This window comes from Anas acuta, chromosome 3 (genome assembly GCF_963932015.1).
Source record: "Anas acuta chromosome 3, bAnaAcu1.1, whole genome shotgun sequence".
Classification (NCBI taxonomy): domain Eukaryota; kingdom Metazoa; phylum Chordata; class Aves; order Anseriformes; family Anatidae; genus Anas; species Anas acuta.
In genome coordinates, this window is record NC_088981.1 from 70,999,822 (window position 1) to 71,020,670 (window position 20,849).

The window sequence follows — 20,849 nt, forward strand, 5'->3', positions numbered from 1 at the left end:
CTGACCACTCACCTTGTAGTCAGCTGGCGTGTAGTAAATATAGGGCTGAGAGCACAAGCCACCAGAAACACCAGCGCCTCCTTTGGCAGCATTGACCCAGGAGGTGTCTTCTGCGCAGGGAATTAGATGACCAGCCTTGAAGGAGAGGCCTGAGGTACTGATGGTCAGGCTTCTCTCCACAGACCTAAAATAGTTCAGGATCCCCAGGCATACTCGCTGAAATGAACCAGAACAACATACAGTTGTGTTTGCATTTGGATGACAGCCCTCACTGTAAAAAAACAGCAACTCTGATCCATGCAGATTTTGAGTTGGTTTTTTGTTTGTTTGTTTGTTTGTTTTTGGTTGATTGTTTTTGTTTGGTTTGTTGTTTGTTTTTTTTTTTTTTGTTTTTTTGTTTTTTTTTTTACCTTTAGCTCTCGGAGCCTCAGGTGACGTAGGAGAAGAAAGGACAGGTAGGTTCCTCTTGTCACCACATGCTCCTTGTTGGCAATTGTTGTTCTTTCTTCCAATCCTAGCAGCTGCAAGGTGCTCATATAACTATACCTTTTTCCAGACAGAAAAAAACGTAATTATGTTTTTGCTACTCAAGGAGATTTCTAAACCTTTTTAAAGCAAGGACTTTTGCTATGTCTGTTGTCTGAGAGTCTGCTGCTACCTCTGGGACTCACTGTCATGGAAACCTACAGTTTGGAATAATGAAAAAGAAGAGGATGGCACTACTGCTTCCATCAGAGAAATATTGGCTGATATTTTTCTTCCTTCACGTTTTATGAAATGCAAACATATATACAAGAAAAATTTTACCCTCTTTCACTCTTCTTTCTGCAGGATGCTGGGGGCTTACTGGAGCTGGTGTTTTCTACATCCTCCTCACCATGAGCCACAGCTGTGTGATCATCCTCAGTACTTAGTTCCTAGTTACAACACATACGGTTAAAGACTGCTTTGGTATGTATGCTTATGTTTATCACTTGACAGCTTTATGCACAAGATTTATTAAAAAAGGAAAGAAACAGCCATACAGGAACAAATTCATAATCCATCCAGCTGTGAAATTACAGTGGCATAGAAGTCTTCAATATTTGATTGCTCTCCAGTCCTTAGTGTTTTATCCTCATAAAATCCCTGGGCTGTATGAAAGAACTATCCCTATTTTAAAGACAAGACAGCAGCAAGGGTCAGATCAAGGAACTTGTCCAAAAAAGTTCAGAAAATCTGTTTCATCAAAACCTCAACCCAACTATGGTTAGTTACATGTTTGACCTACTAATCTTTGTCTTTTCCCTTCCAGTAAAAAGTGATTTCTGGGCTCCAGTAGACGATGGGCTGAGGTTGGGGCAAAATCGTAGTGTGGCAACAAAGAAGTAACATCAGACGAGGCTGAGGAAAACTTTTACTGTGATGTGTACACAACATCTCCACCACAGTCAAATACTAAAAACCATAGTTAACATCCTGTGAAATTAAAAACAATCTTTGTTGTTTGGTTTTCCCCCCTCACTCCTTTCCAGCACACTCAACAACGCAGTATGAACAGTAGCAGAAGGGCAGCAAGCAGTACGTATAAGTACATATCCTTGCTTTGTTATCAACTCCAAGGCTTTCTCACATGAATCAGGAGTTACTCCACCAACATCAGTGAAATTAAATTGGCATTAGTAACAGTGTAAATGAGAAGATTGCTATGAGTCACACAATATTTATTAATTGTGGAATGTTATGGGCAGTGATTTACTAGGCGTCATCCAATTAATTTCTGCAAATAATCAGGTATACGTGAAAGATTTGTCCTCTTAACCCACTTCCCTATCCCAATTTATTTTACTACTTCATTTGAACTTGGATGGCATAAGTTGGAATACTTTTCAGTGTGCTAAGGATTTTATAATATTGATTCTGGCACTGTTTTTTTCTGGTTATCAAAAATCATATTAATATTCACAAATATTAATTCACAAATTGGTACTTTTAAAAAGGCACACGTACAAGCAACACAAATGAACTCCAGACTTGGTTGGCTGTTACATAAATTTGCAAGTTAACATGAGGATGTTGCCTCCAAAAATTCCTTCAAGCTAAACAAATCATGAGAAACTGTCAAACACTGATACTTTTTTTGTATAATCCCTGCTATGATAGATTATCTGTTAACTGTTTTTTCTATTCTTATCTTTCTCCCAACCATGACCATCCTCATTCATCCTGTTCCTGTTGATTCCAAACAACGTCTAATTTCTTAAGTTTTAGAAATACTAGGTCCTTCGATCACTATTATTTAAAGTAATGTGAGCTTAAATAGAATTATAATATAATTTTATGAATCAACAGCAGTATTTCTGCATCTCTATTAAATATCATCAGTGAAATTATTTGAACTAAGCATGAGATGAAGCATGTCCACTTAAAATTTCCACTTGAAAGCGCTACAGAAAATGTCATTTTAAATATGTTAGTGAACTGACTAAGAAGCCTGATGCCATATATTTGGGTAAAAGTTTAATTTTGTTTTTAAAAACACTGGGACCTAAATAGTGCTTTTCTTGTGGAAGATCTGAATTAAGCCTTGCTATACCATCATGACCAGGCTGATTTCAAAATTGGGTTTTTAATTAACCTAATGCTACTGAGATCAGTCATGTCCCTTGCAGAAGAACTCTTTCCCAGTCCAGTCATGGAGTCAGTGTACTTTTCAGGAGACGTACAGTGCAAATTTATTTTATTTTATTTTTTATTAATCATTATGTACTTTGCATTAGTCAACCTAATGTTTTGTTTTGTGTTTTTTCTTTTCTTTTTTTTTCTGAAGTTTCATTAAATAATCAAATATTTCTTGTATCCTGGGTTAAAGTCAACCTGAGGTAAGAAGAATTGCATGTTTTTACATGTGTGAGCTTTTCCTAACAAAAATATGTGGGTTTATTTTTATGCACAGGGTTGGTAGCAGACTTGGAGCAGATTCATCAGCAGGAAGGAGGGAATGGGGAGAGATTAAGTGATGTCTTCCTGCCTCTGCTGTCTTTCTGCCCTGCTTCTACATCACCCACTGCCCTGCTTGACCCTGACCACAAGCAGAGATGCAGGACCTTCTAATTGACACTGGGGCTACATCCAGCTCCAGTAGCTGGGACTCTTCCTCTTAAAATAAACAAACAGTGGGGCAAGGAGATTCTTCAGCCCTTTCTTAATTTGCCCAGGGCCAACTGGTACAGTCAGCCTGACACTGGTATAGTGAGCCAAATGAAGCATTCGACTGAAGATACAGAAGATTCTGATATTTAAAAGTTCTGTATGTAATGCTTTTACTTTTGTTAAAGCAGCAGCTGTGAATGACTTCTGAATCAGAAGGGCGATAAACAGGTAATCAAAGTCCATCAAAGGAATACCTTCTGATTCAGATGATTAATAACAGAGTTTGAGTATGCCATATAAGAAATGCCACACATTTCCCAGATACCCAAGAGGTAGACCCTACTTCTTATTCACTTCCCTGTCAGTTAGGCCATTTGTCTTTTTTTCCCCATCTCCAAAACTTGAAGATCTCTCACAACTTTTCTTACAGCTATTGAACCTCCTTAAGGCCATGCCCACAAATTCCACTTCCTCCTTGAAAAGAGGAACTTGTTCTCTTGCAGGTGTGAGAACAGGTCCCTACACAAAGCAGATAGCTGCTTGTGAGATTCACAGGTGCTCAGCTGCTGGATGGCCTCCAGCAACTGCTGCACAGCCCCTAGTGAGCTCCAGGGAAGAGAGGGCATCACATACGTAGTTTGGACAAGCAACCATACATTGCAGCTGGGCAGATATTGTCTAGCAAGTAAAAGGAGACTAAATTTTGAAAAAGGGAGACTTATCAGTTACAGGAGCCTCCTATCGGAACTGACAAATACTCGCTAGACACATTCATTGACTATTATTCATCTTTTCCTCTTCCAAGTACCTGTTGATGCTCAGAGAAGGCATAGACTTCCTTCCAGATATGATCGTAATTCGGCTGTCCTGAGGCATGAGAGGTGGCAGAACTTGACTGCAAAGCATGTGGTTTGAGCACCACTGCTGCATGATTCTGGAGACCCTCCAGCACCCTCTCCATGTCCGAGACCTTTAGACAAACCACATCAAACACGGAGGAAAGATTCACAAGGCAAACAAGTCAGCATGCCAGAAAGCGAGTCAGTCAATTCAGAGCATCTAGTGAGGGAGCACAGCATTGCCCACTACTGCTTCTCTATTTGGGAAAGTTGCCTGCTGCCCACTCTCTGGGGTGAAAATATAGAAATGGACTTGTCTGTCATTGCATACTGAAGGAATGCACCAGACTGTAAAGGACACAGAAGCACTTCTTTTCTTACTGAGATTTGTGGAGGGGTGGGACTCCTGGGTAATTCCTCTCTCTTTTGCTGTTACTCCTCATCCTTAAGGAGGTATATATATTTCTTGACCAAAACCAAAAATACAATATTTGCTGAGCAAATTACCATGGGAGAAGCAAAGAAAAGGATTCTTTTTCATTGTCTCAGTGAGCTGAAAAGCCATTTTTTACTTGTGTTAGTGGTGATGACGGCTTTTGCCCAAGCTTTCCAGAGAAATTATACGCTGTGGCAAGATCTGAAAGAATGGTTTCTTTGTGAAATATCTGGCATGGTGAAAGGGTCTGAAAACAGGAGTCATAAAAGAAAGCTTATTTTAGTCCTAAATTAAAGAAAAAAAGCTACAGTAAATACCTAATCTTGTACTGCCAAAAACACGTTAAATAAAACCTGTCATGGTACAAAAGGTAATTTCTGAAAAAATATATCTAATCTTGCAGGATATTTTCATCACTTGTTTCAAAGATATAATTTGAAGAACATTGTCATGCCTTAGCAAAGAAATGAGAAGCAGTAACCTCGCCATCTGATTGCCAGATCAGTTGTGTATTCTGAGGTATTTATACAGACCCAAATCCTATAGTACTAGCTCACCATCTTAAGTGTATTAATTCTCCTCATCCTTTAAGAGGCAGAGAACACCTGTTATACCAGTTTTACAGATGAGGATGCCAGACACATGAAAATGTCACAGGAAAAATGTGATAAGACTCCAGAAATCCCTGCAGTCCCTCAATGCAGTTGCAGCAGGTGTGAATGAGCAGAGCTCATTGGGCACACACTAGTCAGCCCTTCAGCCTTACAGGGTACATTCAGTAAATATGATTTAATTAGGACAAATGAATATTACTCTTCACAGTTGAAAGTGATTTGCAAGACAATGATGTGAAGTGTTACAGGTCCCTAAAACCCATTGCGGATGCAAAGCAGGCCTGATCTGTGAATGTGCTGGAGGGCAGGCAGTGAAGATGGAATTGGGTTGGCCTGCGGGACATATCCAAAGTGGCCAGAAATAGCAATATATCATCAGAATCAAGAGAAAACCTGTGAAGCTCGGTCACCTCTCTGTGGGTCACAGGCAGTCTAAAACTTAAAGAAGTTTTAGACTTGTGCCTCGCTATAAGAGCATCTCCCTTGTCTTTTGACCATAGGCCTGAACCTCAGTCAAATGAAAAAAAAAAAAAAGAAGAAAAAAAAAAAAAAGAAAAGAAAAGAAAAAACAAGCTGTTCTGAGCAATTCCTCTGACACTTTTGACACAAATTCTGGGGCTGACTTGACCTGACTTAGGTGAACTTCAGAGCTTTTGAATATTTATGCAAGTGTTCAAGTTGCATTTTGAAACCACTGAACTGAGAAAGAGGGGAAAAGAAATCTCTCTATAACACCTTAGTAATGCATCTTTAATGAATTTAGGCATGTACAGATGATACACAAACCTGAGGCAACCTTTTTCTAGATATTAAATTACCCTGGAATTGTACAAAAAAAAATAAAATAACTTTAAAGAAGAAATTATTACCTCTACAAATTTTGAATGAAGGTCCATCATCATATCCACTTTTTTCCATTGTTTCAGTTTTATCAAAAGCTTTTGCTGCCAGGGGTCTACTTTAGGCTTAATCTGGTTGACATAAAAATAACCACATAACTCGTGAATATCACTATATGTTTTTGGGATAAGAGGCAATATTTCGCAAGGAAAGTGCAAGATATTCACTTTTACTTTTTTATTTTCAACAGACATGAACAGGGGCTCTTGACTATGCAGATATATATGCTATACTATATATATATATATATATATATATATATATATATATATATATATGCTATACTTAAGTATAGAAGATACTTAAGACCTGACTGTTCAAAGATCATCATTCTACTTGTCAAAAAAAAAAAAAAAGAATTTATTTCTTGAAATATATCTTGGTACATCCTGAAGACTGGTTAGGACATTTTACTAAGACATTTAAAAAAGGAAAGTTCCTCACAGTTACCTTTAAAAAGGGAATCCAATTGGCTCTCTTCTTCAAAGCCCTGGTTGGATCTAACATGCCCCATTTATCTGATCTAGAAGCCTCTGTGTCATAAACTGGAAATGTTCTCATCGTCTGCTGTTTGCTGAAGATGCTTCTAAACTTTCTGACAACCTGAAGTATAAAAGGAGACGGCACGGTTATAAATTTCACAAGCAGCGTATTAAATTCTATAAAAAGTAATAGTGCATATAATCAGCTGAAACAAAATAAATAACTGGAATGGTCAAGAGACAAAGCTGACATTTTGGTTCCTTTTTTTTTTTTCTTCTTTCACTTCCAGCAGGCAAAATGAAACTCCCTGCTATTAACTCTAGAGCTTCCAAAAAGAACACCAGGATTTTCAAAAATACTTACTCTCTTCTGGTCAAAGTCAGTGATAAATCTATTGTCATCAACTTTGGTAGGAATAGCATTCATCAAGAGGAGGTTCTTTGAAAATCCTGTTCAAAAATTAATCAAGCACCACTGGCCTACAGTGAAGGCAATTTGCATTATTTCCTAGCCTGTACTTATCTTGGGTAGTTCAGTGATTTCACCAGGGCAAGTCAAATCTGATGGCAGACTTACAGACCAATTTATGTAACCAAACCTTTGTCTTCTTCATCTGTACCACCAGCTCCACTACAGGCCATGGTTTGTAAGACAAGACATATTTAAAAGCAATGCTATTTATGTTTCACAGCTATATATCTCTTTTGGGCCCTGAACACAAAGTGGAGGTTTGGGGTTGGTTTTGCTAGTAGGTGAAGGAACAGATGAAAAACAGACTATTCCTGCTGATAACTCCTAACTGTAGCAGGTTGGCAAAGTCCCTGATGATGGTGTGTAGAAGCCGACCTCTAGTGGAAGTACCACAGCTCTGGGATGCACAACACAGGGGCAGGAAAACTCGAGAAAAACACATAAAAGGCACGAGTGAGAGATGGGAGAGCAAAGGCACAGACTCAGAGCGGTAACACTGCAAAATACAAATGCTGTAGAACTGTCAGAGTTTGCCACAGCTTAATGGGAATGATCCAGGCTTTTCTGCCACTTCCTGTCAAGAACAAAAGTGACCATAACCTTATTTTTCCATGACACAAAACACTGACTTGTCATAAATGGAACTTCCTTGCATATTCTTAAAGGCTTTTTTTGTTTTTCCCCTAAGTATAAAGAAACACATTTCAGTTACCAGGGAAAAGAGCTCCATCTCATTGGCTGGGTTCTTCAGATCCTCAAGGTTGTAGTCAATACCAAAGTGAGCCATCAGAAGCTGGAGCTGGGGTCTCAGCTCCTTGGTTTCAGTGCTGTGCTGTGGCAATGTGAATCCAGTGTCCTTGTGACAGGATTCTGCAAAAAGCCATAACCAGTCCAGCTGGAGAACATTGACATTTTAAGCAACATGACTGCAAAGAGTACTGTCAGTGCCCTTTGCTTTGCATCCATACAATGATGTAATTTCCTTTTTCCAGACTGAAGCGGATATATGCCAGAGAAAGAAGGAGGGAGGGAAAAGCCCACACTCATACGGATTTTTATTTTTGTTTTGCTTTTAGGGAAGGGCCTTCCACCAGACCCTGAAAGTCTAACAGCTGTTGTAGGTCAGGTCACCTCCATGGTCCTTGGAGGAGTGCCTATCTTCTAGCTGGAAAGGATGCCAGCTAACAAATCCTACTGCCTGAACAAAGAGTCATAGCTCAGGGGCGTACAGCATTCTTCTCACACATACACACCTCCCAAATCTTCACATGCCACAAGAACTTCAAGTATGTTACTATTTTAGGGTTATCACTCCTCCAGTATCTGATACTGGCATGATGCTGTTATCACAAACCTCTGAAACAAGGGTGTACTAGGGATGGCTGAGTGGCCTGGTATCCGTGTTGAAGAGTCTTGTCTGCAGTATAGCACCCATTTTTAGAAGAATGGAAATGTTTTCCCCTCCTTTACCTCATCTCAGGTTTGCTCAAGGCTTTGGTGTTCCTTCACCTTTGATCAGACAAAACTACTGTGTTCCCGTATGTTTTGTCATCTTTTCACCTTTTTGAGAAGTTTAACTCTGTCTTTTACGCAGAATCTTACAGTTTGCCCTGTGCCATCACCTTTCTCTACAGAAAGATTACCACTATTCCAGCTGCCTGGTTTCTGTCTCGGGCCAAGCCATAACAAACTGCAGCATTGTATCTGCTACTTCTTTTCCAGAGAATTTTGAAAGTCTGAAAAAATGCCAGCTCATTCTCCTTTACCCAATACTGATGGGTACTGCAGATACACACAATGATTCTAATAGGTAAGTTACTGTTTGCTAAAGTTCAGCAAAACTCTCGGGGTTTAGTGGAACTACAGGTAATCTAATTTATTATCTCATTGTTTCAGCAATAAAGGGCCATCTGCTCTTCTGTTCCATGCTTTACTTCGTCTTTGTTTTTAATGTCTTGTTTAATCATTCTGTTGTTTCATCTGTGAAGCTCAGATCTAGCTAGGAGATGAATGAAGCTTATGATGGTAATATGCTACTGTGCCTCGAATATTAGATAACTAAATACTGAAGATCAAAATGAGCTAGATCACTTCTGAGTTGCTTTTTAAATACCAGTAAGCATCTGTTTCTCAGCAAAATGAATGGCTCGCATCAACCCTGTAACATATTGGAGGTCTAGTGCCCTTCTCCATGCAATATTAGCCCACCATATGTGTGATCATGGCTTATCCCTCCCTCTCCTATACTACTCGTGAGGGAAATGTGGCCTGTCTGAGGGGCTTTATCACGGAAGAAGGGTTTAATCTTCCTCTCCCTGTGCCTTAACACTGATAGTGCTGCTTTCCTGGTGCAATGCTGCCATGCCATGCCTGGGACCCCTCTGGGGCTAAGAAGAGAAAGAGTGCTGCACCAGCAAGGCCAGTTAGACCAGTCTGAGATTAGGCAGACAACAACTAAGAGCTAAAGGCCCTGTGTCTTTTTCCCAGGTAAATGTGCACTCTCCTTAGCTCTGTTCTTCATCTCTTCCCTTCCTACACTGTTCTCCACCAAGTGCCACTCACAGGGCAGTGTCATTCCAGGTCAGGGTTGTGGCCTGCTCCCCCCCAGGAGAGAGGCAGGGGCTACGCATTTCCAGAGACAGTCCCGTGGGCTCCTACAGTGCAACACCATTCCCACTCTGTAAAAGCACAGGTTAAATTATAGGGTTTAAACACTCTGCAACAGGAATGCTGTCAGGCTAAGTACCATTCACGTGGGTAATTCCACATAAGCAACATCACTCCCTTCCTTCAAAAGGAAAGAGAACTTGAAAATAACCACAAGGAGATTTTTCTAGAGATAGTTCAGTATGGGTCTGAGAACAATAGCTCCCTTTTCTTAGTTTCTCCAGAAACCGGCCACCCACTGAAATATTTTAAATAATATCTTTGCAGAAAGTTGGAAGGGTGAGTTTCAGGGTTTGGCATAATCAGGACAACATCCTGGATTCTCCACTGAGCTGATCCCACAAGTATTCTTCTGAACTGCCTGTTTCTGCATCCCAGTGCATGGCGAGGCCAGAGCAGCAACCGCCACAGATTTAGGGCTCCACACTTCGGAATTTGGACACCAGATTTCCAGGATTCTTGCTGACTTCAAAAGCCATGCTCCAAATTTCTCAAGCATGTAAACCAAGGACAACATTCAGTATTTCCCACATTTGCACTGTTGACCTTTCTTAAAGAACATACATAAACAAATGCATTATCCATAGGACTTTTAAAGGAAAGCTGATCATTGCTCACCATTTCCTGAAACTCTTGAAGAGGAAAACATTAATAGTCAAAATACCTGAATTCTTGTCAAAAGCACTTAATTTGTCCCAGTTGTTTGGGATCACATCAGGACATTTCTCATCAACCACATTCAGTCTATGAGAAGCAGGCAAATGCTGGAGAATCTGGATTTAAAAACATATTTGTTGTTATTCTAAGTCAGTTAGAAGGCATACAACTATTCAACTGCAAATTTAGTAATAAAATAAAACACAGAAGAAAAAAATATAGTTATCCATTCTGTATAATTATAGAAGTTCATTCACTGTCAATGACTTGTGGCACTAATAAAATCATTAAAGAAACTAGATAAAATAAGGATGTACTCAGATTTGTCTTCAAAAAGCAACACTTAAATACTCCTCAAATCTACTAACTATTCATCAAGATGACTCAACCGTTTCATAACATTCTGCTCTATCAAAACAGTATCAGAGTAACAATATGGAAAAAAGTCTCTCAGGCTTTCTCCTCCTCATTCTAGATCTCCTTAAATCCAAGAAGCCCAAAGCTGTTTACCCTGCAGCCAGAGAACTCATTATTCCACTTACAACAATGACAAAGCTGAATTTAGGTGTTTTCTTTCCAGCAAAATCAATATGCTAAAAGAACTGAAAGTCATATGTATGGAGTTTGGCTCAGTACCTTCAAAACCTCTAGATTTCTTTTACACTGAATTTTATGTTACTGAATTTACTTTCTTACCCAGGATTTGAATGCTGTGTAATTATTTTCACTGCTCAAAATGTTTGTCTTACCTGGAGAAAACGGTGAATGCCCTTCAAAGAGTGGAAGTGGCACACTAACCACTGAGTGTAAATCATCAGATCTTCCTGTGTCACCAAATTCATTGGATTTTTCTTTCCTGTCAGGAAATTCTCCCTTGCAGCTGAAAGTCTTGCGGCCCTCTGAACTGCATCATTATATTCCTCCATGATGTGACTAACCCGCTGCTATTTACGAATGTAGAAGAGAAACTATCATTTTTGCACTTGTGCATCTTCACTAATTAGCTAGAAGACCATTGCATTCCCTAAGAAGTCTCAGTTTGAGAATAATCTCTAAGGTTTAATTCCTTCCTAAATGCTTAAGAATGGTATTTTCAATGAGGAAAAACAAATTTCACTCTAAATAGTGAATCTCTCTAAGCAGCTAACACTGACCATAAGCAGACAGCTCAGAGTATTCTAAGTCATCAAAGTGTGAATGCAGACAGATTAATAATAATGTTGAAAAACATGTAGGGATCTTTTCACATTTTCTCCATTTAAATAGGCCAGACTCTTCAAGTAACACCAGAAAAGGTGAGACTTCACATACAAGTGCCCTGCCAGGAAAGTATGTTCCATTAAAAGACTGGGCAAAAGTGCAATTTTTTAAAAGCACATCTTGCTGATGTTGTTAGAGAACTTCCCATTAGGGAATGGCTCATCTAGATGCTCATCTATGCTGGTCAGAGGCAGTCCAGAACTGGCCAGGAACTGGAAATACACTTTGGCCATCTTCTACTCAGCATTTTCCTTTTCATCAATAATGGCAGAATGAGTTACTGAAGTAGTTTTAACAGCACAGGATCTGGATAAGCATGCACATAGTTTGCCACTTTCTCTGCCTGCACCAGAGCACCAGTTTTCTCTCTTTCCTGGCCCTCAGCTCATACATTTCCCAAATAGTCCTGTTGCAGATCTGCTTCTTGTCATTAAGCTCATGTGGGAAAATGGTGGATCTCTTCACTGTCTTCTTTACCAAAGCTCTACCACCATGATTCCCAGCAGTCACAACCTTCAGAAAATTCCAGTCACCCAAAGAACAAAAGATTTACTGAGAATACTGGCACGACCGTGCTTAGCAGAAAATAGAGTTGTTGACAATAGAGATGATTTAATAGAAGATTCCATCAACAAGTATGAATTACAACTATAAAGAAGAATAGTCACATAGTAGCAAGGCAGTTATTTCAGCTATTTTGCGTGACATTTATTTGTGTCTGAAGGGGAAAAAAACATTTTCACCTGTAAGAGAGCTCAGTTTATTTGCAGCAAAAACTGCTTCTCCTGGAAAATTGAAAATATTGAACTGAGAAAAATAACTGCTATTAAAGTAAATAACAATAAAAGCAGAGATAAAAAGTAAAAACTCTCAATCTTCCTGAACCGGACTTGAGATGCTGCTTGTCTACAAGTGCTTACATTTTTCAATAAACCATAATGACTGTAGTTAAATAGGGTTAAATGCCTATTACATACATAATATTCGTATTATGTACTAGCAGGTGGAAGACAGGGATGTGATATTCCAGGCAAGTATTGCATTGCTTGAAACTTATGACTGGATTATATTAGAGGTCTTTTTATACCTAAATGATTTTATGATTCTATATATACCATATAAACAGATGCTACCATAACTTATACCAAAATCTAAATATTAAAAAGTCTTATAAATTACCCCTAACAATAATTTTTTATTTTTGTTTTTATTTTGGATGAAAAAAAGCCATTGCTAACAACGAAAAACACTGTTTTTCATGAACATCTACTAAATGTGCTAGAACCTACTTTTCGGATCCTACCTGATAGAGAGGATAAAGCTTCTCAATAACACTGCTGTGTGTACAAAATCTCTTCCATCTAAGCATGTGCAAATATTTACTCTGGACTAGCTGAGTGATTCTGTCTGTAAAAAACTTGAATAAAATAAAAAATAACCAACACATCACACATTAGTAAACAACAGCAGTTTAACATGACAGGAAACTTAAGCAGTATATAGATCATCATAAGCATCAGGAAACAACACCAAAATAATAGTCAAAGACCCCTGAGCTGTTATTATGATTAATAATATAAATATTCTATACATTTATATTATGTTGGGTACTTAAGTTGTCACAGTGGAAAGAAAGCAACAAGATAATCCACCTCTTACTTTGGGAATGAAAAAAAAAAAAACACTTGGTACAAGGAAAATGGCAGAATTCCATCCATTGGGCCTAGAAATTTGAGCTCCATTTTAAAAATTGGAATAAAAATATCCCACAAGGCAGATATAATAGAACAGAGCAAAAGCAGCAGGGAAATACATGAACACCGTTCCAGCCCATCTGATCTGGCTGAGGTTCCCATTCTTCAAAGAAACAGAATAGGATTATTTCACATCAGACAAGGAAATGTTTTAAACTGCAAGCACTAATACATTCATGCCTGTTTTCAGGAAGGAGTTGCATACCATTCTTATTTTAAAATCACAGTGCAACCTGCTGGGCTAGAAGAAACTGCCTGGAGCTTTGCAGCAAGCAGAAATCCTACCTGGTGCAGCAGCAGAGGCAAGCTTGCTGCTGTGTACTCCCTTCTCCAGCAGCTCTCTAACTCCCTCTGCATGACATCAGCCTGAATAACAAGGGGTTTTGCCTCTGTCACCTGCAAACAGAGCGTATTTTGAATCTATCTCCTGAGTGGTGAATATAGAAAAATACTCAGACTTTGAATTTAGTTGGGAGATGTGGCAAAGAAATATTACAGGCACAGATTGTTTTTCATTCCACAAAATATATCACTTTTCCTGAATTTAATTTTCACTTCTGACTTGGTAAAGAGCAAAGTGACCTATTTTAAGCTAGTGTATGATATAGCTACCTACCTGTAAGACTTTTTTCAGTATTATCTCCCTTTCTTTTCTGAAATAAGTTACATCCTTTGGAACTGGAACAGAGCTGCAGAGAAAAAGAAAACATTCAGCAGAATGTTACATACAAGCCTGTAGAAAGCAAATGGTAAGGCCCAGCACAACTCAAATGGCGAGGTTAACCGTAAGCGAGTTTAATGGTATAAAAACCTATACTAAAGCAGCATCATTTATTTAATTAGAAGAAATTTTTTGGCACACTACTTTCTTCCACCTCCATTTTCTTTAGTCAAAATCTTTAAAAAGTCCATCTGGATGCTTGTCAATTTTATGGGCACATATGACAGCCCACAATTATGCAGAGTGCCTTGACAAGCATCCTTCATAATTAACCAGCTTCTTTCCTAAAATGTCTGCATCACAAGGGGCTGAGAAAAGTTGTGGATGAAAACTGTTTTTTCAATTTTCATGCATCAATAGACTTGCAGCAAGCATATGTAGCGAATTTTTTATTTAACTGAATAAAAATGTATGCATGTAAATTAAAAACATAGGTGAAACCTGGGCCATTAGAAAATTGCTTCTGAATCTTGGCCAAAAGTAATATATGGGAAATGCCCCTGGAATACTTCAAAACCTTAGTGAGGTTGGACTGGGAGGGGATTTTTGTGATCATCTAGCATTCCAACTGCTCTAAGGCAGGAAAAGTAAATTTTTGCTTTCAAATATTTATCTATCTTGTTCTTAAAGGCCTCCAATCATGAATGGTCAGCAACCTCCTCGACTAGACATCAGTGTTTAATTAACACTGTATTTGAAAAGTTTGAATTTTAGCCCATGTTTTTTTCCTATTCATAAATGAAAACAGAAATGTGTTCCCCTTGTCTTAACAAGAATCTCCCACGTGTCTAAAGATTTATAATTCAGAGTGGAATGGAGACAGTAGTCCATCTGCTTTCCTTTTTGTCTCAAGTGTCATAGTCAAGACTGCTTGATGTCTGTTTTCCCTCAAATATTCTCCAGGTGGTCTACAGCTTGCCTGAAGCCAAACCTGGGTGCATTGTCACAGTTTATATCTCATTATGGCTGAGGAAAGTAAGAGCAGCTGTCTTACTTGTGACCATTCTGTTTAGACATCCCAGCATTATGTTTAAAGCTACTTCCTCTTCACCACAAGAAAGAAGTACTTAACATGCTAGGCAGGTTTAAAGTTCTGTTTGCAATACATGACATGAAATGGGATTTAGTTGATGCTTTCACATTCTCTTCCATTTCTAATGTAATGGTGGGGTACACACAAAGAAAAACCTGCTATTCATGGTTCCCATGTATGTATTGAAGTCACTAAATTGAATATTTAGACACATGAAATCTATATTATTTGAAAAAATGAATAAAATAAAAGGCAAAAAGAGAGAGATGCAATGCTTTGTTATAATCTCACTCTTTCCTACATGCCTCAGGAAATTATCGTTACCTGTATGCTCTGCTTGGTGTTCCCTGGAGTACCCCGTTGTCCTCTATTTGTGCCTTCAGCTCTGCCAACTGTGCTGCTAGTTCTCTTTCCAGCTGCTGGACCTTCTCAGTAGAAGAGATCTTGTATACTTCATCCATTTTGTGTATTTCCATTTGGCAGACCAAAAGACAAAGCAGTCGAGAAGAGGCAGCTCCTTTCTCAAGAACAAATCACCTGTGAAATCTAGACCTGGAGAAATGTCTATGTAAATGGCATAAATTCCCACTCCTATATATTGTTCTATATATTGTTTATATAAAAATATATAAGTGGATATATAAACAGTATATAACACATAGCATCTTCATAAAAAAAAACTGTCTATTCAAAATTTCCTTTAATGATAATTTTATTTTAATAGCTGGAACAGAACTGGGTGGAATGGATTCTTCCCATTTTGAATACTAGCCTGACAAAAATAGGAGATAACTGTTCTGGGCCAAATTTTTTCAAGACCCCACCCTAATCCCGCTAGCAAATAGTATCTCCTCCCTTCTTTACCCAGTTTATTAAGAACACTCCAGAAACTTTGGATAATCAAAAATGAAATTTGATATGCTGAATAAAACATTTTACAAGAAAACGATTGATGCTTTTTTGCTTTAATTATTTTCCAAAATAAAAACCACTGAGCTTCAAAATCTATTTTTTCACTATTTCTCTCACCTGAAACTATTACTTGAGGTTGACCAGAATACGAGGAGTAGAAAAACTTGCGAGAAATGCCACTTTTTGACAGAGTGTTGTCTGCAAATAATCCCCTTTTACTAAAGTCACTCAGTTCTCATGGGAAAATCCTTTTTTTTTTTTTTTTTTTTGGATAATTTCTAAAGTAGCTGCGTTCCTTCCCCACATCTGGAATTATAGTTATTTACTACCTTGTCAGTTAGATGTGTAATCAATTAAAAAGCAAAAAAATAAAAAAAATTGGAGCTGTCTTTTTAAGGAAAAGCAGCAAGTCATTGAAGAAAGATTTGGGTTTTCTTTCTTGGGGGCAAAGGGAAGGAAGAGGCAAGTTTATTTGTAATCGACCACTAAGCAACAATCTGTAGCATCTGTTTCTCAGTGGTCTGCAGAATCTGTTTGGCAGCTGTGGGCATAAGGTTTCTCCCTTTTTCTTAAACAAACAAACAATTCAGAGGTTGAATACAGAAGTGTAAGATATATATTATTGCAGATCTTCTTGGTCAACAGTATCCTAAGGTCTCGGGCAATCCTTGTCTCTGTTAAGAGATAGTAAGAGCTGCACTAAGCAACCAAAGAAGGAATTAGAGAATTCAGTTCTCTGAACTTCACACGCAAGAGAAGATAGTTGTGCTCAAAATAAAAGCAGGGTAAAGAGCTTGTAAGAAAGGATGGTGCAGCCAATGAAAAAGTTAAAGGCAGAGAATGAAAACAGGAAAAGAAACAAGTGCTGGGAAGCCCAGAACTCAAGCAAAAAATACCAGCTAAACTAAACATTGGTAAGGAAAATAAAAAGCAGACAATCCTTGTTAGCAAGAGGGGAAAAAAAGATGCCACTATGCAGGCAGTACAGTTCAGATAAAAATAATTCAGATATGGCTACAAACTAATGGGAATTACTTAGCTCAGGCTATGATATATAAGATGGAACTGAAGTTGAGTTAGCTGAGGGGAGTGAAGCTGCAGAAATATAAATTACCACTTCTCCAGATAACCAGAAAAGCAAAATTTTTGGCAAAATAGTAAATCTGCCCAGAAATAAACTCAACTTGCAGAAGGAACTTGTCTGAAGCATCAGCAAAATACACTTTTATAGTATGAACTGGGTACAAATAGTCTGCCTGGTTTCGGGTGCAACTCTATAGGCTTGTGAAAAAATTATAGAGATAGTATACAGTAGGGAAGGAAAGGGCTCCATAGGCCATAAAGGCCTGGTAGTGATCTGCTTCTTCCTCAACCACAGAGCACTGAGACCCTGATGTCCTAGTTTTGGGTCAGTGAGACTGCTCATCTTGGTAGAGTTACCCTGAGAGCATTTTCAGGAAGGGGACCCACACTTAGGCCACTGCATGTGAAGCTGGCATGAAGACAGGAGGACAAATGGTTGCAAGCAGTGTCATGCATAGGACTCGCAACCCATCAGCAGCCCTACATGTAAGCAGCACTTCTGTCACCATGAATTCTGAGGAGTTAATCCAAGATTCCCAGACATCAGTGGAAAAAGCTCCATGTTCAATCAGAATTTATCTGACTAAAATCTATGTATAACACAAATATATTCATTTAAGCTTATCACCCCAGGCTCCCCTTGTAGCCTGTAGTGAGAACCAGGTGTCTGGGATGAAATCCACCTGACCTATTTTAGCTGTTACCTCAGCGTGTGATACATCACACTTTCAGAAACTCTTACTTTCTCTGCCAACTTAAGACCAAGGGAGCCACACAGGGAGCCTGTGGAGCTTCACATGAGCACCAGCCCCACAACCCAAGGACTTCCAGAAGCTTCCATAGGCCCCAGCAGCAGGCACTGGAGAGGCAGCCTTGCCCACTTCAGTAGAGGCGCATTGAGCAAAACAGCAAATGCTTCATCAGAAATAAGAGCATATGTTTTATTATCCCCACTTCCTTGTTTTTCTGCTATAAAAATCACCATGTGTTTGTATGGTATTCTTATTCTGGGAACGTCTTTCGGTCCACATAAACATCTGCACTCGGTTACATTAGCCGCTCTCCAAATCCCAGTGAGATCCTGCTCTGATATTTTGCTAGGAGTGTTTTTGCCAGCTTCTATTCCCAGAACACACTGGATTTATAGCTATGTCCAATCTCTAGCTTTGCTGGTTAGAAGATTGTAACACACATTTTCAAACTGAATGCCTTTTGTACTGGGACAAAGTCTTTCCAACGGGCTTAAGTAACAAGCCATTAATTTGTGCTAGCATATTTCATTAGCAGCAGGAAAGTGAATTATTATTGGATCCAATCTGCTGTTCTGTATTTTTAATTATACTGTTTGACCTACATCTTTTGTCCAATTTCCTTAAAGTCTAGCCATAAAATACAACCCTAGATTAAAACACTAACAAAACCTGTTGTCAATGATCATTCTTGCTGTGGTAATTTTGCATAACTCAGCATAAAAGAGCCAGGATTTTGAGTAAATAAACCAATTAGTCTTTTTTTGGGATCACTGCGTGTTTTTGTCTGCTGCCCTTTATAGCTAGATTCAAAACATTTATAAAAAAAAAAAAAGGAATATACAGTTTCACTCAAGGAGACAAACAAGAACATGCAAGATATAAATCAAAACAAGAATCTGTAAAAGACTAGAGCAAGCATTTACTAAGCCAAAACATACTGTTCTTATAAAAAAGACTGCTCTAACCACAGTGCTTTCTCCAAATATATGTTTATGGAGTCCAAGGCCAGCACTTTTTAGAGCGTTCAGATCCCGCTGGAATCTGGGTGCCTGATCCCCTTGGGACCCGGACCTTGCCAGCACTTGTGCACAAAGTTCACCTCATCACTGCCGTTCTGTGTCATCGCTCATCGCTGTGTATCTCTCTGAAGGCTTACCTTATGTGGTTGCCAATTGCTCCGAACTGTGAATGTGCTACTAAATAAATACACAAGCTGATTCCCAACCCCTCCCTGCCCAGCTGCTGACAGGACCCGTTTTAGCAGTTTTTCCCTTTTCCCTCCAGCCCCTCACCCCACAAAATAGCAAGCAGAGCAGCTTAATTCTGGGCTCTGGGACCAGATATCCCATCAGCAGGCAGGCAGGCACATTTTGAAGCCTGGCTATTCAAGGCTTTCATCGCTGAAGCACTGCCCCATCCGATACCTGACTGCCTGCCACCAAGCTGCTGCCCTCCGCCACATGGAGAGCATGGGTCCTCCTTCTCCAGCACCAAGATGGCACCTTCTCCCCTGGTTTCCACAGACAACACAAACACCAGGTCAGGGCACAGATGGAGCAGGTGACTGATGTGCCAGCACCCTGCCCGGGCAGGCCCAGCTCTCCCTATAGCAACCCCAAGCTACCAGCGCTGTGACGGCCTTAAGCCCCACCTGCAAGGCCTCAGGGCCTTCTGGCTCTCACTCCTGCCCATTTTTATGTATTTGGGGCAAAACACTGCCAATTTTTCTCTCAATCCAATGTCTGAGTATTTTCATGTCAGGCTGGACCTCTACATGAAAGACAATGCGTTAGGCTCCTTAAGGCACAATGAGCCCTTCTCACTTGCACATACAGAGCTTCAGAGGTTATTTAACTACCTCTAGGAATGGCAAAGGCTTATCTCGTGGCAGCAGGATACAAACAGTCTGAAAACGTTAACAGCAGAAATACTCATTTTTCTTTTGTCTCCACTATCAGCAATTCCAGCATCCAGAAACGTGTAAGCCTACCTCAGAAATGCTATCTATACCAGGAAAATACCATGTTTAGAAATGTGTTCAAGTGCTTTTAAGCATACGATGTGCTTTTCTAAGCCAGAGATAATCCATAACAAAGAAGGAAATGAAGAATGGAGGAAATTCATTCCCAGGTATCTGCTGAAAAACCTGGTTTCCCACAGTCCCCATAAAGATGTTTATGACATATAAACTTCACTGCCCACCTCAAACCTGCCCCAAAAAGCTCTCACACACAACTCCTGTCAAAGATTGTAACAGTTTATTCTAAATTTAAGTTAATTGTCTGAAAAATGTCACAACCCCTTCTCTCGTCAGATGCCAGAGCGAAACAGTGATTTGAAGACCCAACTTTCCATTGTGACTACAAATCACTAGCATTCAAAGCCCTAACAAGAGGGCATGCTTCCATTTTTTTTCTTACCTGTAGAGGGGCTTTAAAAGACCACTTCTTTCTTTTCATATATGAGATATGCAGTAGAACATTTTTGAAAAATTGAAACACTTTTTTCTTCCCCTACGCCTGTCCCTCCTCATTCTTGCATCAACCTGGGTGCTAAAAATTTTACAGAGCCATAAACACAGTCTTGGAATGGCAAGCAAACCAATATTCTCCTCCCAGATGTCATCCTTGCCATTTCCTCCCCTACATGTGCTTCTTAAGTCCTTCTGTTTCCTTATTCATGTCAACATTCACTATCACTAGTCCTGATCCTGCAGATGCAGTATCTGCTGGGGACAAACACATCAATTTACTGACTGTTTTTGTGAAAACTTCTACTCATAGGCACAGTGAAAGTCATTTAAAATTGTTTATTCTTCTTCAGAGTTTTAAGTCAGCTACTTCAAACTTGTCAAAACAATGGGATGCTTAATAGGAAGTTACCATGAAACAGCTGTTTTTTTACTAGGTCTGAAGGGTTATACATGCAAAGCTGCATAGCTATTTGCTTCCAATCCATAGCATTCCCTGACACTAAGATTGTCAATAAAGCTTACATAATAAGTGTAAGTATATAAACAAGAGACAATTCCTCTTTTTCTGCCTCGGTTGCAATGATCTGAAGATTCAGATTGTGAACCTTCAGTTAGTAGAGAAAAGGGAAAAACACTGGCTTTCGGAAAAACACTGGCTGTCT

At 39.2% G+C, this 20,849-nt stretch overlaps 1 protein-coding gene and 1 long non-coding RNA gene across 4 annotated transcripts in view; one reads left to right on the top strand and one right to left on the bottom strand.

The window, feature by feature from the left end:
• LOC137854400 (uncharacterized) overlaps positions 1-20,797 on the bottom strand; it is an 88,098-nt gene extending 67,301 nt beyond the window's left edge. For all 3 annotated transcript variants that reach the window (XR_011095141.1, XM_068677734.1, XM_068677735.1), the window contains exons 1-13: positions 15,292-20,797; positions 13,830-13,902; positions 13,499-13,609; positions 12,763-12,876; positions 10,949-11,143; positions 10,207-10,315; positions 7,588-7,745; positions 6,372-6,524; positions 5,891-5,992; positions 3,941-4,102; positions 808-917; positions 411-546; positions 13-216 (exon numbers count right to left, since the gene is read on the bottom strand). Coding sequence is in view for 2 of the 3 variants with exons in the window: in XM_068677734.1 (XP_068533835.1) it covers positions 13-216; positions 411-546; positions 808-917; positions 3,941-4,102; positions 5,891-5,992; positions 6,372-6,524; positions 7,588-7,745; positions 10,207-10,315; positions 10,949-11,143; positions 12,763-12,876; positions 13,499-13,609; positions 13,830-13,902; positions 15,292-15,443 (1,779 nt within the window). In the remaining variant the exon portion in view is untranslated. The remainder of the gene's footprint in view (positions 1-12; positions 217-410; positions 547-807; positions 918-3,940; positions 4,103-5,890; positions 5,993-6,371; positions 6,525-7,587; positions 7,746-10,206; positions 10,316-10,948; positions 11,144-12,762; positions 12,877-13,498; positions 13,610-13,829; positions 13,903-15,291) is intronic.
• LOC137854404 (uncharacterized) lies at positions 368-3,593 on the top strand. The gene is made up of 3 exons (XR_011095142.1): positions 368-455; positions 832-951; positions 1,295-3,593. It is a non-coding gene; the product is annotated as an uncharacterized lncRNA (long non-coding RNA).
• Positions 20,798-20,849: the final 52 nt, after the last annotated feature.